The sequence below is a fragment of the Rana temporaria genome, chromosome 8 (genome assembly GCF_905171775.1).
Source record: "Rana temporaria chromosome 8, aRanTem1.1, whole genome shotgun sequence".
NCBI lineage: Eukaryota > Metazoa > Chordata > Amphibia > Anura > Ranidae > Rana > Rana temporaria.
The window spans coordinates 134,987,562-135,005,010 of record NC_053496.1 but is presented as its reverse complement, the minus strand read 5'-3'; the positions used below and the strand labels follow the sequence as shown (position 1 = coordinate 135,005,010).

At 40.2% G+C, this 17,449-nt stretch overlaps 1 protein-coding gene across 2 annotated transcripts in view; it reads right to left on the bottom strand.

Annotated features, from left to right (window-relative positions):
* The window catches only part of CDHR1 (cadherin related family member 1), a 226,927-nt gene that overhangs the window by 113,606 nt on the left and 95,872 nt on the right, over nucleotides 1–17,449 (bottom strand). For both annotated transcript variants that reach the window (XM_040320726.1, XM_040320725.1), the window contains exons 8-10: nucleotides 14,596–14,739; nucleotides 12,819–12,897; nucleotides 11–111 (exon numbers count right to left, since the gene is read on the bottom strand). In XM_040320726.1, the coding sequence (XP_040176660.1) occupies nucleotides 11–111; nucleotides 12,819–12,897; nucleotides 14,596–14,739 (324 nt within the window). The remainder of the gene's footprint in view (nucleotides 1–10; nucleotides 112–12,818; nucleotides 12,898–14,595; nucleotides 14,740–17,449) is intronic.

Below are 17,449 nucleotides of genomic sequence, written 5' to 3'. Positions count from 1 at the left end.
ACATGCCTACCTTTATCTTCAGCTCATAGACTTCTTTCTTTAGTTCATCAGGATTTTTAATCACAGTAACAGCTCCAGTAATGCTGTTTATACCAAAAGCTCCGTCATCTCCTGTAAAAAAAGGAAGAGCTATGATCACTATATTGTAACAGTCAAGCAAAAACTGTAGAGTGGATGCAGAGTTAAAAATAGGGAAGAGTTAAAAAATTCCTGCCAGTTTTCAATCACTTCTTGTCCCAATGATGCTGGTACAGGAAAATAAATGTGCATTCACCGATACATATATATAACTATATATATTGTTAATCATTATGTGGTAGGATTGTGGACCTAGGTTTCTCACTCATGGTAAGGAGCTCCAGTGTTTATGACTGATGTGGGGAAGACAAACATTTTTGTTTTCTCAGATTAGTAGTTCTGTTTAGGGTCCCTGTGATTGGTCTAAGCTTTGCAAATGCCTTTATATATGCAAGTTGACTGATGTTCAGAACACTTCCTGGCAGCTAGTTGCTGTGTAAAAAGTCTGATTGCTAGCAGAACACTAAAAATGTAAAAATTATAACTATTTGTTATGGGGAACCTATTAGGGGTCATCCTGTTTGTCAAAAACTGACCTGAGTTTAGGTAGTAGCTTGGACAAGAAGATGTTTTCTTTGTTTTATGTTAAACATTTGCTGTACAAAGCCCTCTAACACTTAGGCCGGGTTCACACTGTCACAGCATGCGGCGCACAGCAGGGGTCCAGTGCGTGCTAGTTCACCAGTTCAGGTCTGATTTCAGCTCAAATTTTGGACTGAAATCGAACCTGAAATGCACCAAAAAAGGCACGCATTTTTCCAGCACACTGCACCGGACCCACTGCAGAGATATGTGAACTGGCTCTATAGAGAGCCGGTCACATTCTCCTGCTATGAAAATTGAATGCGAGGCATTCAATTTGCCTAGGTGTGAACCCGGCCTAAAGATGTATTTTGTCTGCTGCCTGCTGAATAAAAGTGCAGGAAAAACCTGCTTGGCTAGTCCCTGTGTGTCCCTGTCTTGTGCATGGTTTACCACAGCCAGAACCCTTCAAAGCTGTCCCCCTTACAACTTGGCAACACCTGAAAGAGACAGCTAACTTTTGTTGAACAAAATAGAGAAACATGAAAAATAGATCACATTGGCTAACTAGCAAGCAGTAAACTGTTTAACTGCTAAGCACGGCAGATGCAACAGTTGACTGTAGTCCACATGGCCTTCTTGGAGGGACAGAAGCAACTGAACCTTTCTTTACAGCAGCAGATACATGCCCTGGTAGAGAGGCAGATGATGGTGGAGGGGCCAACTTCTACACCTCAACAGCTGGTGTAGAGCACATTACAAAGATTGTCCTTGACTCTCAGCTGAGAGAGTTGCTGAAAGTAAAATGCTACTCGAGAAGCAGTGGGTGGATGTGATTTTTTTTAATCTTTCCAAATGTTTTTTAATAATTGAGATGTTTATTAATTATGATCAGTTACAGGGTCAAACATTTACATATTTGCATGTCCATATTAAGTTGGTTTTCTTACAGGTTTTGTTCCAAATTTCACCTTAGTATCTTATCATGGGTAAATAATCATAAGCTGCTTGCAATAGTAGTGGTATTCCTTTTGACCCTTATATTCATAGATGTTATAACCTAGATGTGAATTATATGTGACTCTCTTTTACATAAACCTGTTTTTTTAGAGGTTATCAGTCTTACCTAGAGATACTAATCTTGACCCCATCAGATATAAAACAAAAGAGTAAACCAAAAAACATAACTTTGAGAAGAAAACAAGTAGCAATGGTACTTCAGCCATCAACTACTACTAGTCCTCACCTGCTACTTATAGGTTAATTGCTGCTCAATTAACTGCCAGTTTCTCAAAATTGGTTAAGTTGTAGGTTTTAATCCATACTTCCCATTTCCGGTTGAAGCTATCCCTATTGCCATTGATGCTGGCATAAGAGTATTAATGTAAGTTTACCCTAGAGATAACTTCTGTAAGTGTAGGTGCTTTATTTTTTTTTCACTGACATATTATGGACAATTTAGCTGCTATTAAAATACGCAGAACTACTTTTCTAACGTTAGCAGGGAAGTTTCCTATGGAGAATCCTAGCAGTGCCAAAGCTGGTGAGGGATGAGTTATGATCCCTGTAATAAATGAGATCATTTGGAAAACAGACTTCCAAAAGCTGGTTATTGATTTGCAGTACCAGAGTATATGTAACAAGCTCCCAGGTTGCCCACAGTTACGCCAGCAGTCCGGGGAGTGTTCAATGGATTTTAGATGATCAAACTGGTGTCAAGTACCATCTATAGAGTATCTTATAAATACTTTTCCAATATAATACACAGTGTGAATCTCCTAGGCTTGATCTGATTGCTTGGGAGTCGGGACCATTCTTGTTCCGAATTTGATCTAGTATCACTGGTGTTTGTTTTATTGGAGTATTGGGTTGAAGCAAGGAATAAAGAAGTGAATTTGCCTCTCTTTTGGATAGAATCTCTATTAAAAAATTCCCATATTTTTTGTCCAGAGCTATGGTGTTAGTGTTGAAGGTATGTTGGATTTGGAACATCTTGAATGTATCTTTGTGTTTGATTACTTCTGGAATTTCCTGTAGGGTAGAGTTACCTGCGTCTAACCATTATTTAAAACCTAGAGTCTATTGGTGGCCGCTGCTATTAATAAGGCTCTGAGGTTATTGTTCTGCACCAAGTTGTGTTCTAATAGTGCCCATTGCTTTACTGGAGACGGGTCAAACCATGGTTTAAGTTGGTCTAAAAGTTTTGCTCTGTAATAGTCTTTAATTACTGGGACTCCCATACCTCCATTTGATCTATGCTTTATGAGGGTAGAGAAGGCTATTCTTGCTCTAGTCCCCTTCCAAATAAAGGACCAAAGTGAGGTATCGAGTTTATTAAAGAAAAGGGCTGGTAAGGGTATTGGTACAGTCCTGAAGATATAAAGAATTTTTGGTAAAATAACCATTTTAAAAGTTGCTATCCTTCCCATCCAAGAGATTTCAAAGTTGCCCAGTTGTAAGTCTAAACTGAATGATTGTGATTGGCATTGTAAAGGTGGCTAGATTTGGCGGTTAGATAAATCCCTAGATATTGGTTCTTACTGTTATCCCAATTGCAAGGAAATAAAGATTTCATTTTTGTCTGTATTTTGTGACAACATTTTTTTTTTTGTAAGGACATGGCATTTGGATACGTTAATTTTATAGTTAGATATGGCGCTGAAAGTTCCAATCATCGTGCATTCCTCAGGTAAGGAAGAATCCACATCCGAAAGTGTCAATACGATGTTGTCTGCGAATAATCCTATTTTATGGCATTTGCCAGCTACTGAAATGCCTTTTATAGTCAGGGAGCTCCTGATGGCAGCTGCAAAGGGTTCCAGAACTAATGTAAATAGGCGAAAAGGGGAAACCCTGCCTTGTGCCATTTGTGATGTTAAAGGCGTCGGAGAGTACAGAGGAGGTAAAAACTTGTGCCGATAGGTTTGTATTTAACGCTAAAATGGCTGAGAGGATAAAACCTGCAAAACCAAATTTTGTTAGGGTAGCTTGTAAATATTCCCAATGTACCCTGTTAAAAGCCTTTTTGGTGTCTAGAGCTATAAAGGCAGTTTGTGGCTCTCAGCTATAAAGAGCAGATTGAGTATTCTGCGGGTGCCATCAGGTGCTTGATGTCCTTTTACAAATCCTACTTGAACAGGGACTATTAAGGATGGTGTTACTTCAGCCACTCTGTTAGCAGTAAGCTTTGTGTAAACCTTGAGGTTTGCGTTAAGGAGAGCTATTGGTCTAATGTTTTGTGGTTTAGTGGGATCCTTCCCTGGTTTGAGCAACCTGACTACTAGAGCTCTAAGCATTTATGCTGGTAATGCACCAGAGGATCCCGCTGTATTGAATACTTTAACTAAGTGTGGAACCAGGGTGTCTGAGAAGTTCTGGTGTTCTTTCAATTTTTATTAGTTTCTCAGATACATTACAAATGCTTCTTGGTACATTTACATATAGATACAGAAAGGAAAAATACATATAAACCGGATAAATAAACAAAGGTGTTATCAATCCAATCTACAATTAAGCATAGTCAATGAGTTACAATACTGTTGTAAGAAATACATACCCTATCGACCCCATTGGGACCATATGGTCAACAGGGAATGTTCCTAACCTGAAGGGAAGGGGGAAGCCAAAGGGGAGGTATATGGAAGTCACTTTATAATTCAACATGTAAAGAGGAGTCTCAATGGTTTTTAAAGTCCTTCAGATATTTTGAAGCTTTAGGATGTACCAACCAGGCTTGCCAAATTCTTTTAAATTTTGCAATGTTAAAGTTTTTGTATGCTAACATTAGTTCATAGTGGACCTGTGTGTTTAGTCCTAATACCACATCAGATAGATTGGGAGCAGTGATGGATTTCCACAGCTATGGTGAGCCTTGCTGCTATTAATATATTGGCCACAATAGTTCTGTAGTTTAATGAGTACCGTATTTATCGGCGTATACCGCGCACTATTTTGCCCTGAAAATCAGGGCAAAATTGTAGGTGCGCGGTATACGTCGATACCCGCTTTCCCGCGCCGAGTTTGAATACTGCGCCGACATATACCGAGCGCAGTACACTCGTGTATCTTCGGGCAGTCTCGGCGCCTCTCGCGCTGACTTCCTGAGCGTACAGGACGTCAGCGCGAGAGTTGCCGAGCCTGCCCGACGATAAACGAGTATACAGCGCTCGGTATATGTCAGCGCAGTATTCAAACTCGGCGCGGGAAACAAGCAGGGAGGACGCGAGGACGCCGCAGAAGGACGCCGGACTCAACGAAGAGGACACCCGAAGCCGCAGATGAACGCCGGACCTGACGAGGCCACCAATGGACGCCGCGCAAGACACCAAAACTGTAAGTACAAAAAATCTTTTTTCCACAGGAATTCGGGCAACTTTAGGGGTGCGCGCTATACGCGGGAGCGCGCTATACCCCGATAAATATGGTATATATCAGGGATTAAACCTAGTACAGCTGTTGCAGGGTTAAGAGGAAATAGATTACCTGTAAGGGATGCAATAAAAAAAGATACAGTCCTCCAGAAGCTGGAGAGGGTTTTTCAGTTCCAAAGTGTATGATATACAGTAATGTTCCTATTTGATCACTGCATCTCCAATAGATAGGAGAGGAAGAAGAAGGGAAGATTTTAGAAAATGTATAGGGGGGGTAAAAACCCAGATATTGGAGGGGTAAAATTAGGGGAAAGGGAGTTTAAGGTAGCTGCATATGCAGATGACCTGCTTTTCTATATGTCTAACCCTAGAATAACAATCCCAGTTATATTAGATGACCTAACCATATACAGAAAATTGACTAACTTCAAAATAAATATGTCTAAATCGGAGATTTTGAAAATCACTATTCCCCTTTGTATGGTGTAAAGGGGGACTGGGGTATCTGGGAATAAAACTGACTGCATCTGTAGGTACATAAGCCCATTTCATGGGTAGGAAAAATGAATGCTTTAAAAATGAATATCCTACCAAGGTTGACCTACATTTTCCAAATGATCCCAATAACAGTACTGTCATGGATATGCAGTAATGTCTGGCAGCTTACCTTGCTCTCCATGTATTCATCCTAGAGGCCAGACCCTCTCACCTGGCTGCATTTATCATCTCTCCTCCCTGTATGGCTCAACCCCAGGCCATTCCAGGAACTCTATATTAACCAGTGCACTGCAGGTCTGCATTGCTGATCAACGTTGTTTGTTAGTATTGTGTTCCTGCTTGCCGTGTGCTACGTTATCTCTGTGTACCGATTTTGGCTTGTCTCCGACTACTCATGTTTGTCTGTGACCCTTGGCCTGTCCCTTGATTATCCTCATTGGCTTGTTGCCCCGACCTTGGCTTACCCTTCACTATCTCTTGTGTCCTGAGTGGCTGCTTCCCCTCTCTCCCTACGGAGCGTGACCTAGGGGACTCCGGGGGCCGCGACCTGGATCCAGTTGCAGCGAAGGCCATCCTCACCACTAGAGGCTCTGGTGAATACCAGCTGGATCTTAGACTCTGCGCCATGGGTAATCTTTTGGCTCAAGCTTCCTGTAGGATCCCTGTTTGTGCCCCAGTGAACCTCTCCTCCGTATCCACTCTGTGGTTCGTCTGCAGCAGTCTGCTATAGGGTTCACTACGGGTGACTCCAACGGGGTGCACTTGTCATCTGGCCACAGGTGACCTGACAAGTACCCCAGGACTATTTTAAGAAACTAATATCAATGACATTAAAATACATCTGGGCACATAAACGGCCCAGAATTGCATATGCAACATTGGCGAAAAGGTGAGGAGGATTAGCAGCCCCGGACTTTGAGAAATACTATCAGGCAATTTGTATTTCTCAGATAGAAGAATGGATTTATAATAAAGAGGGAGAAGCTGGGTAAACGTGGAGATTTCACAACGTAAGGTAGATTTGGGGAAGATGTTTGGATACCAAGGCAGCACAGAAAATTATCCAACAGTACAAATCCACTAACTAGAAACACCTTCAAAATTTGTGATGGTTCAGGAAAAATGCACCATTGGTACCATAATTCACCATTATTATCGATATCGGGCACAAACTATTTCAAGCTAGGGATACTGGAATGGGGAGGGCCCTAAATTAATAAAGAATTTTTGGCAAGGTGATCATTTTAAATGCTGCCATTGTTCCAATCCAGGAAATCTGGGCACTTTTGTATAGTTCGAAAATCATCTTGGATTTGGTTTAAAAGTTTTGGGTAATGTACTTCAAATAGTTAAGAGGTTGGAAAGGAAAGTTCGATCTCCGGATATGAAATAGAGGGTTCATCCCAGTTGTACTTGTGGCTAATGTGTAAATTATCAAGCATTTCCGTAGGTATGTTCATTGGTAAGGCAAAACATTTATTACTGTTGATCTTATTTTAAATTCTACCAAAGTTATCCAACACTTGCTGTAACTCAAGTAAAGAGTGTTTCAGGTTCAACTGGAGATAAGATTACATTGTCAGTGTACAGTCCCAGTGTATGTTCGTTATGTCCTATCTTAATGCCTATGATGTTAGGATTTGATCTCATGGCTATAGCCAAAGGTTCAAGTTCTAGAGAGAATATTATAGGTGAAAGTGGGCATCCCTGTCTAGTATAAACAGGTCCAAGGATAAATCCAAAGAAAAAAAACAAGCTTACTTACCGCTATCTAGTTCCATTTGATAAGTTAAAACTCTTGCAGATGGAGCCTGAGGTGAACACTTCAGCTGAAGGTATTGTGTATAAGGACATTTATAATTTATATCATGTATAAAGCCTGTAAGACTAAACCTGTTTAGGGTTTCAGAGAATATTTCCCAGTGAACCTTATTGAAAGCCTTCTCTGCATCTAGAAGCAGAGAGGGATCCGACTGTTTTCAACATAATTCTTCAGATCGATCATACGTCTGGTACCATCTGGGTCTTGATAGCCTTTTATAAACCCTGCCTGGTCAGGCTCTATAAGGCATGGTATCACATTAAGAAAAAGGTTAGCAATTATTTTAGAGAACATTTTTAGGTCAGAATTTAATAAGGATTTGGGTCTATAATTTTTGGGTGATACAGGATCTTTGCCAGTTTTTGGGATCGTAATAATGATTGCTTCTAGCATTTCTTTATGGGAAGTTGTTATTTTTAGTTACTTGATTAAATACATCTGTTAGATAAGGAGCTAGTATATCAATTAAAGCTTTTTAGTATTCACTCGATAAACCATCTGCTCCTGGGGTCTTGTGAAGAGCAGATAACTTTACTTGTCTCTTCAACAGAAATTGGTACATTAAGTGTTTGTAATGTGTTATGATCTACCGAAGGTAGACAGATCTTATTTGGAAACTGTGTTATTTCAGATGGAAGGGGTTGATGAGTGTCTTTATCATTTTCTAAGTTATAAAGGAGTTCGTAATGTTCTGCAAAAGTATTCAGTATTTCTTGTGGGTTATAGAATATCTTGCCTGATTTAGGGTGGATCAATTTTTGTATTTTATGTCTATTTTATCTTTGGCGTAATTGGAATGCTAATAGTTTCCCTGCTCCATTGCCTTGAGAGTAATGGTTCAGTTTGAGTTTTTTTAAGGTAATTATCATGCTTAGAAATTAGGATTGCTCTTCACTTCACTTCACTTCTTGCAGTGTTTAAATGTTGTAGTAGGTGTGTGTTATTAGGGGAGGTTTTGTGATTTTTCTCAAGTTTTGATATTGTATGCAGTAGGTCATTAATGCCCCGTCATTTTAGTTTTTTTCTCTTTAGAAGCTAATTGTACAAAAATTTCCCTAATGTGACTATATGTGTTCACCAAAGGTTAGTAGTGGTGGTAGAAGATATATTGTTAATTGTAAATAATTATTTTAATCTTTGCTTTAACACAGACAGATGTTTCTCCTGCAAAATAATGAATGTGTTATTTCTCCAGAGTGAAGTATTGGCTGGTAAGTGGTTCATTATATTGATCGAGATCGGTGCATGATCTGACCAAGAGATATTATAAATTTGTTCATCAGTTCATCAGAAGCAGGAGTGCTATGCACGTGGTAAATAAGTCAATACAAGTGTAGGACTTATGTACATTGGAAACAAAAGTAAAAATCTTTTTCAGATGAGTGAAGACATCTCTAGGGATCATAAAGGTACTCCTGTGAAAAAAAAATTACAAAAAACATTTTTTACAGAATGAATTCTTTTAGAGGTGTCTGTATTTGGGTCCATTGTGGCATTAAAATCCTTGCAGATTACAAGGTTACCTTTTGCATTCGTCTTATCTTCTTAATAATGTTCTTGAGAAATTGCATAGGAGCATATAAATTAGCAATGGTTAATATTATGTTATTATTGGCGACGAGCCTTTGATAATTATAATAACCCTCTTTTTTTCTTAGAATAGTTAGAGAAGAATATATGTGTAAATTTATGATGGGAGAATTTAGGAGGGTTGTCACTAGTGCAATGGGACTCCTGAATGTCGCTGATATTTTAAGCAACAGAAAGCATGGATTCATGAAAGACAGAAGTTGTCAAACAAACCTGATTTATTTTTATGAGGAGGTAAGTAAAACTTTGGACAGAGGGGTGGCTGTGGACGTGGTTTATTTGGATTTTTCAAAAGCGTTTGAAAACGCTCATGTGTAAGGTAGTCTACAGGCTTGGAAAGATCAATTTGTAAATGGATAGAAAACTGGCTAAAAAAATTTATTCAGAGAGTAGTGGTAAAATGATTCTTTCTCTGAAAGGTCTAAGGCAGTGGTTCTCAACCTGGGGGTTGGAACCTCCTCGGGGGTCAAATGATGATTTGCCAAGGGGTCACCAAATCCTGGGCTGTTCCTGAAGCCCGCACTGTTCTCCCAGGAAGGGAGATAAGAGGGAGAGGAACAAAGAAAAAGGGAGAGAAAGGAAAAAAAGAGAGAGCAAGAAAGACAGTTAGAGGGAGGGATGGGAAATAAAAAAAACAAGGAACTAGGAGAGAGAGAGATGAAAGAGAAAGAAAGGAGAACAAAGAGAAATAGTGGTACATCCTAAAATGTACTATAAGGGGTTTTAATACTGTACGAGTGGAAGAGACTCAGGGAGCGCTAAACGTCTGTGGGTTAGGGGCGCAAATTACTTGTCTTGCCATGGGTGCTGACATGCTACGAAAATAAATTTACTGTTAGGGGTCCCCACAACTTGAAATTTTATCAAGGGGTCACGGCACTAGTAGGTTGAGAACCACTGGTCTAAGGTTATCAGTGGTGTACCCCAAGGTTCAGTGCTGGGACCCTTACTTTTTAATATCTTTATAAATGATATAGGGTCTGGGATTAAAAGTACTATTTCTGTCTTTGCAGATGACACCAAGCTATGCGTGGAATAATGTCCTTACAGGATGCCTCCAATTTACAAGCTGACCTCAAAGCAATTGGGCAACTAAGTGGCTAATGAGGTTTAATGCTATTGTAAAGTTATGTACTTTGGGGGCTAAGAATATGCATACATCATACATACTAGGGGGAGTACAAGTGGGGGAATCCATAGTGGAGGAGGATCTGGGTGTTTTGGTAGATCATAAGCTCAATAATGGCAAGCTGCAGTTTCCAAAGCGAGCAAAGTCCTTTCTTGTATTAAGAGAGGTATGGACTCCAGAAAGTGAGATATCATTTTGCCCCTGTTCAAATCATTAATAAGACCTCATCTGGAATATGCAGATCAGTTTTGGGCCAGTTCAAAAAAAAGATTTCGGGAAACTGGAGAAAGTGCAGAGAAGAGCAACCATACTGTTATGAGGGATGGAGGAGATCTGGAGGAAAGATTAGAGGAATTGAATTGATTCTCTCTTGAGAAGATGAGATTAAGGGGGTATATGATCAACATTTACAAATACATAAGGGGTCCATATAGTGAACTTGGTGTTGAGTTATTCACTTTAAGGTCATCACAGAGGACAAGGGGGCACTCTTTACATCTAGAGCAGAAAAAAGGTTTCATCTCCAAATTCAGAAAGGTTTCTTCACAGTAATGCCACGTACACATGACCGTTTTTCGGGTTTGAAAAAATTATGTTTTTTTTAATGTCATTAAAAACGATCGTGTGTGGACTCCAGAGCATTTTTCATGACGTAAAAAATGGGCATTAAAAATTTAGAATATGCTCTAATTTTTCAAGTCGTTTTTAACATCGTAAAAATGGTCGTGTGTGGGCTTTAACGACGTGAAAAAAACGTGCATGCTCAGAACTAGCGTTCGTAATGGAGATGGCACATTCATCACGCTGTAACAGACTGAAAAGCGCGAATCGTCTTTTACTAACACAAAATCAGCAAAAGCAGCCTCAAGGGTGGCGCCATCTGAATGGAACTTCCCCTTTATAGTGCCGTTGTACGTGTTGTATGTCACGGCGCTTTGCTAGAGCATTTTTTTTCCATGATCGTGTGTAGGCAAGGCCGGTTTAACGATAGGGTTGAAAAAAACGTTTTTTCTAGACCATTAAAAATTTCATTTTTTACATCCTGAAAAACGGTTGTGTGCATAAGAGCTGTGAAAATATGAAATAGACTCGCTCCTGAGGTGGTTCTGCCCAGCTCAGTAGATTTTTAAAAAAAGGCCTAAATTCTTTCATAAATGTACATAATATAACTGAGTACTGACATTTATAGGTAACGTTGATCCAGGGAAAATCTGATTGCCTCTCGGGGGATCAGGAAGGAAATTTTTCCCCTGCTGTAGAAAATTGGAGCATGCTTTGCTGTTTTTTTTTGCCTTGCTCTGGATAAACTGTGGGTGAAGGAATGTGTATATGGGATTGTGTTTTTTTTTTTGTTGAACTGGATGGATTTGTGTCTTTTTTCAACCTAAATAACTATGTAACTCTAACATGAGCCTATGGAATGGAACCTCCGGGAAGCATATGTCACTATTTACCAAGCAACTGGTGTCCACATGGTTTTCACCATTTTCACTTTTGTGCAGCACATGCTGCCTGAAACATAGGAGCAAGGGGTCACACCTCACAAAAGGAAGCAACCCTTGATCAAGTTTCTAAGTGCTCATCCCCAAGCTGGATGTCAGCCTGAGCTTCTGCAACAACTTCAGGAAACAAAATGTAATATCCACATTTGATACTTACCCGGGTGGGTGACCTGCCAGGAACATTACCCCCTCGATATTACTAAAGGGTATTGATTGGCTCCCTTAACATCCAGGGCAAAGGAAACAGCTACTGACACACCCTTTGGGCTGCCCCAGTATGTGGCCCAGTATGTGGCTGTGCCCTTTTGTTTACATGGGACTTTGACTTCATTCAAAATAATGATGGACCATATTCCTAAGCTCTCGAAAGCTTACCTGTATCTAGAGGATGTTGTAAATTTTAGTCTTGACTTGGTTTGCCACTTATAAAGGGTCCAAGCAGTTCTACGTTCCATTTGTAAAGTTGGATTGACAGCCAGTCCATAAAGTATTGTAAGAGGGACAGGCTCTAATTGTATTGGCAGTGGTAAACAATGCACAAGGCAGGGACACCCAGGAACAGGTCAAGCACATTTGTCCTGCACTTTTATTCAGCAAAACAGCAAACTACCCCAGTCTCAATACCGGAGGGCTGTTCAGCAAGCAAATTGTGTAAAACAAACACAATTACCCTTCTGAACACTGCTACAGACTCTTATATGAATATAGTAAACATTTTGTTTCAGCTTACCCTCATAATGGCAACACATATCTACTTAAGTATACTATGTAACAATGTAACCATTTGACTGGGAGAGTAGATGTATAGGGGACCATTTACATTTGTGCATTGTAGCAATGAGTGTTAACATGTTACCACAATTCATAAGAATTCTGTTCAATGTAGAGTACATTGCAGTGTTATTAAATGTGAATGGTATACAGCAGAGCTCAATGCCCAAAGTACCACAGCACACCACAAAGCTTACCATGCTTTGCGGTGCTCTGTTAAAAACATGCAACATGCATTAATGCGTGTATTTTAAAACGCTGTAATTGTGAATGGGTCATAATGTTATGGATTTCTTTATCACCCTGTAATCCTACTCTACTAGACTCTGCATTTTGTGCAGTAGCTGGGAATTTTTAGTCTCGTTATCATTTGCTTATCAATGACAGTGAAAAGATAAGAAATATGATATGGCTGTCACAGAATGCACATGGGCGTGACAGAAGAAAAAATAACAATTTCAGTAGGACTTTTGCAGAGCAAACTATGGGAAAAACAGACATGATAACAACCAACTGCTCAGTGAACACCCACTTACCATCTATAAGATAATACTGCACTGCATTGGGGTTTCCTCTATCTCCATCAAAAGCCATTACTGTAAGTATTTCCGCTCCCTGAAAAATGAAAAAATAACTTAAAATATTTTAAATCAGTCACAGGTTTATTTTAACTCCATTACTGAATGAATGATAGCTTTTAGATGGGAAGATATCTGTAGTACAAGTACCCTAAACGTGTATATACAACATAATATACTGAGAAAAGATGCACAATTATTTGTAATCCTCCAGATTCAGTGCAGATTGACAAATGTAAGCATGCATTAGAGTGATTTATACAGGCAACCAAACTAAATGTTAAAAGCCTATTCATATTTAGGAATTATAAGAGTGAATGCTATTATCACAGCTTCTTAATTTTACATAATAATGCCATCAATTTTATCTTAAGGCCACTTTAGTTCTTGTCCTTGTATACCCCTTATGGATTTGAACTTTTTTTTACATTTACTGCGTGTTCATTTGGTAATAATTTACTTAAGATAACAAATACATACATACATTTAATTTATATTAAAATTGAACTTGCCAATATTGCCTTGCAAAGATTATTTTATTTATGATGTAGTCTTTATTCAAAAAAGATTGATTTTTTTTTTGAAAAGTTATAAAAACTTGTAAATTAAAGGATCACTAAAGGAATTTTTTTTTTTGCTGAAATGACTGTTTACAGGGTATAGAGACATAATAGTTAACTGATTCCTTTTAAAAACGATTAAAAATAGATAAAAATCAATCATATAATGTGCCTCTAGATGCAAAAACAAAAGTGAAACTAGTTTAGTCTTTGCAAGTTATTTCATGCCTCTGTGCTGGACAGTGCCATAGAGAGTCATGGCTAGGAAAACGAAACTAAAGTCTCCCATCACTTTTTTCACAAGGAGCCAGACAACCAGGAAGTGTCCAGAACAGAGAAGTATTACAGCAACATCAAAGCAAAAACGAGCAATGAGGACATGAAACCAGGACTGCAGTAAGGTAAAGGAAGCTATTTAGCTAAAAAAAAAAATCCTTTAGTGACCCTTTAAACCAATATGACAATACTCTACAGTATATTACTCAATAGTATTACTCTACAGTATATTACTCAATGACGCATTGACTCAAAGTGTCATTTTACAGGGGGGGGGGGTGCAGTTGCATTTTGAAATCTGCTGCTATGTATTAAATAGCAATTCCCAGCTGTCATTGAGATAACTGGAAAGGATCAAAACTAGCAGTGGGCAGCAGCTGCAGGATGCTAGAAGTGGGGCATAGAAGATACGCCATTGAAACTTTGCTGTGTTTTTTAAGGTGTATCTCTTACGTCTATTCCTTAAGGTCGTTAGAAGAGGGAAGGTCTGGACAGCCGCACTCCAATAAAAACGCCTTTATTGTGCAAAATGACAAAAGTACAAACCACAGCCGGGTACAGGATAAAAAAAGGTGACGTGTTTCACACTCTCAACAGTGTGAAATGCGTCAGTTTTTAATCCTGTACCCGGCTGTGGTTTGTACTTTTGTTGTTTTGCACAATAAATGCATTTTTATTGGAGTGTGGCTGTCCAGACATTCCCTCTTCTAACTGCTATATGCTTAGCCTGCACCTTCCACCTTGAGGAGAGTGCCATTTCCACACATCCACCTGGAGTGGTGATCCCTTCCTCTTCTATTCCTCAAAAGTCCTTAGGTGGTTATACAAACATAAGAGTATATACTGGTGTAACCTGACAGCGTATTTTATAAACATAAAATTAACAACATTTTGCTTACCAGAGTGGTATCTTCATAGACATATCCATAATAAGGTGTACCAACAAATACTGGTGGGGAGTCTTGTACATCTTCAACATTAATGGTAACTGTAGTAGTTGATGTAAAGACCTGGTACTTTCCACGAAGCTTCCCACCTCCATCCTTTAAATTAAAACACAGTCAATGGTATCAGACCAGTACAGTGTAACAGCCAAAAGATATGTGACTAAGTAAGAGCCTGTGTGCTTTTCTTATGTATAGGTAGGTTGAAAAAGATGAATACCTCTGAGTGAGGTGAGATTTTTCGGGCAACCAAAAAATGATTGTGACAACTAGGTCATAAAAATATAAATTTTAATACATTAGTTCAAAACATAAACATTTCATAATGACAACATTATTTAAAAAAATGAAATGAAAAATTTCCGGATTGAAAAAATTGTTACTGCTAGAGGATCACCACACACCCCAGGACTGGGCTAAGGGTATAGGTGATCATTTATCCGACGCGTTTCAGATGTCTCAGTAATACATCTTTCTTCAGGGAACAGAAAGCAGTAAGGGTTTTTCCTAAAACAAAAGAAGGGTATATAATAACATACATATAAAATATACCTGTGACCAAAGATTTGTTTTTTGACATTTGCAGCATGTGGAGAACAAAAGGGGAGAGATGGAAAGCTCAATATGTAAAAGGAAGTGGAACTCACCCCTTTCCAGACATAGAGCGCCTAAATCATCCCCATGGAGCTTGTAGGTGACCCGCAATCAGGGCGACCAAACCAGATGGTGTGCTTAATGTCCATGACGATCCCCCAATCCAGGGGGCTCCATAACCATGGGGGGTGGAATAACATAAGTCTCCACAACAGAGTCAGCAGTCATAGAACAATAAGAGGTGTCGTGGCTGAGGAGAGATTTAGGTAGATATGTACAGGGAGGGTATTAGATTCTTCACTAAAAGGTGAGGCTAAAAATAGAAAAAATCTCCCTAAAGTGTACTTACCACTCCAAGTGCATCAGCTCAAATAGAGATGAACAGACATTCCAGTCATGAAAATCAAACTTGACCAGAAACCAAAGTAACCTCCAACTCCAACAGGGGAGAGGAGGAAAATGAGTGCTGACAGGAACCCCCCTGACTTCCCTTTATACTTACTTTAAGGATGATGGGCCTCAGGTGTAAATGATCTACTCACTTCAGCGATATAACAGCTGTTCCTTGGATTGAGTGGGATAATTGCTTATAGGTGGAGCGATGGATAAACATTAGAAGTCAACAAGCGTGACTCCTATCCACCAAATCCACCGTGTTTGGCGTGCAAACAGCGCGCCCACTACTGACGTCAGCGTCAGGTGACCGAGCTCTAATCAATCAGGGCACAACACCGTGGCCATGCCGCTGGTGACACACATCCTGTGCGTCACACAGCACATGACCCACGACGTCTAGTGTAGTCACAGAATCCCAAGGGTCATGTGACAGCAGCGCACCCAATCAGGTGCACAAGATGTCAGATGACTGGACCGGAACGCAATGCACACATTGGAGCCGCCCATTGTGCGCGTCACAACGACGCGAATGGGGTGCGCTCAGCAACCGGACAGGGGAAGGCAAAAGAGTGTCCGCACAAGAGGAGCGGACATTGCTGCCCACTCAAAAGAGCCGAGTGGTCCATGAGTTTAAACGACAACAATAAAATTGCAATTTCGGGACATCATTGGACCAGGCACCAGGGGAGATGGGGAGGTCAAAGGATAAATGCAGGGCAAAAAAAAAAAAAAAAAAAAAAAATTATTATATTAGGACCATTGGAGGAACGCTTCATGAAATGAGGGCGAACTCCTAAAGACAGGGCAAAGATGTTAACTATGCCTAAATACTTGAAAACTGGCAGATGAAGGGTCTGACAGTTGAAAAAAGGGGGATAAAGTCACCACTGCCGGGTAAGAGAGTGCCCCTAGGGCATAAAATGCCCCTGGGGCAGGCACCAAGGTGCTACTCTCCTCCGGCAGTGGATGGAGGAGCCCTCTTGTGATTGGTTGGAGTGGGATCATCACAGACACCAAAAAACATCCAGAAAAGGCCGATTGAGAGAAGGTACCTATCACATATGGCTCCTAGTTGGAGAACCACAAGGTGCACTGTCAGCAAATCATCAATAGTTGATCTCAGGTTTACAATCAAAAATTTATACATGAAATTTTTGATTGTAAACCTGAGATCAACTATTGATGATTTGCTGACAGTGCACCTTGTGGTTCTCCAACTAGGAGCCATATGTGATAGGTACCTTCTCTCAATCGGCCTTTTCTGGATGTTTTTTGGTGTCCGTGATGATCCCACTCCAACCAATCACAAGAGGGCTCCTCCATCCACTGCCGGAGGAGAGTAGCACCTTGGTGCCTGCCCCAGGGGCATTTTATGCCCTAGGGGCACTCTCTTACCCGGCAGTGGTGACTTTATCCCCCTTTTTTCAACTGTCAGACCCTTCATCTGCCAGTTTTCAAGTATTTAGGCATAGTTAACATCTTTGCCCTGTCTTTAGGAGTTCGCCCTCATTTCATGAAGCGTTCCTCCAATGGTCCTAATATAATAATTTTTTTTTTTTTTTTTTGCCCTGCATTTATCCTTTGACCTCCCCATCTCCCCTGGTGCCTGGTCCAATGATGTCCCGAAATTGCAATTTTATTGTTGTCGTTTAAACTCATGGACCACTCGGCTCTTTTGAGTGGGCAGCAATGTCCGCTCCTCTTGTGCGGACACTCTTTTGCCTTCCCCTGTCCGGTTGCTGAGCGCACCCCATTCGCGTCGTTGTGACGCGCACAATGGGCGGCTCCAATGTGTGCATTGCGTTCCGGTCCAGTCATC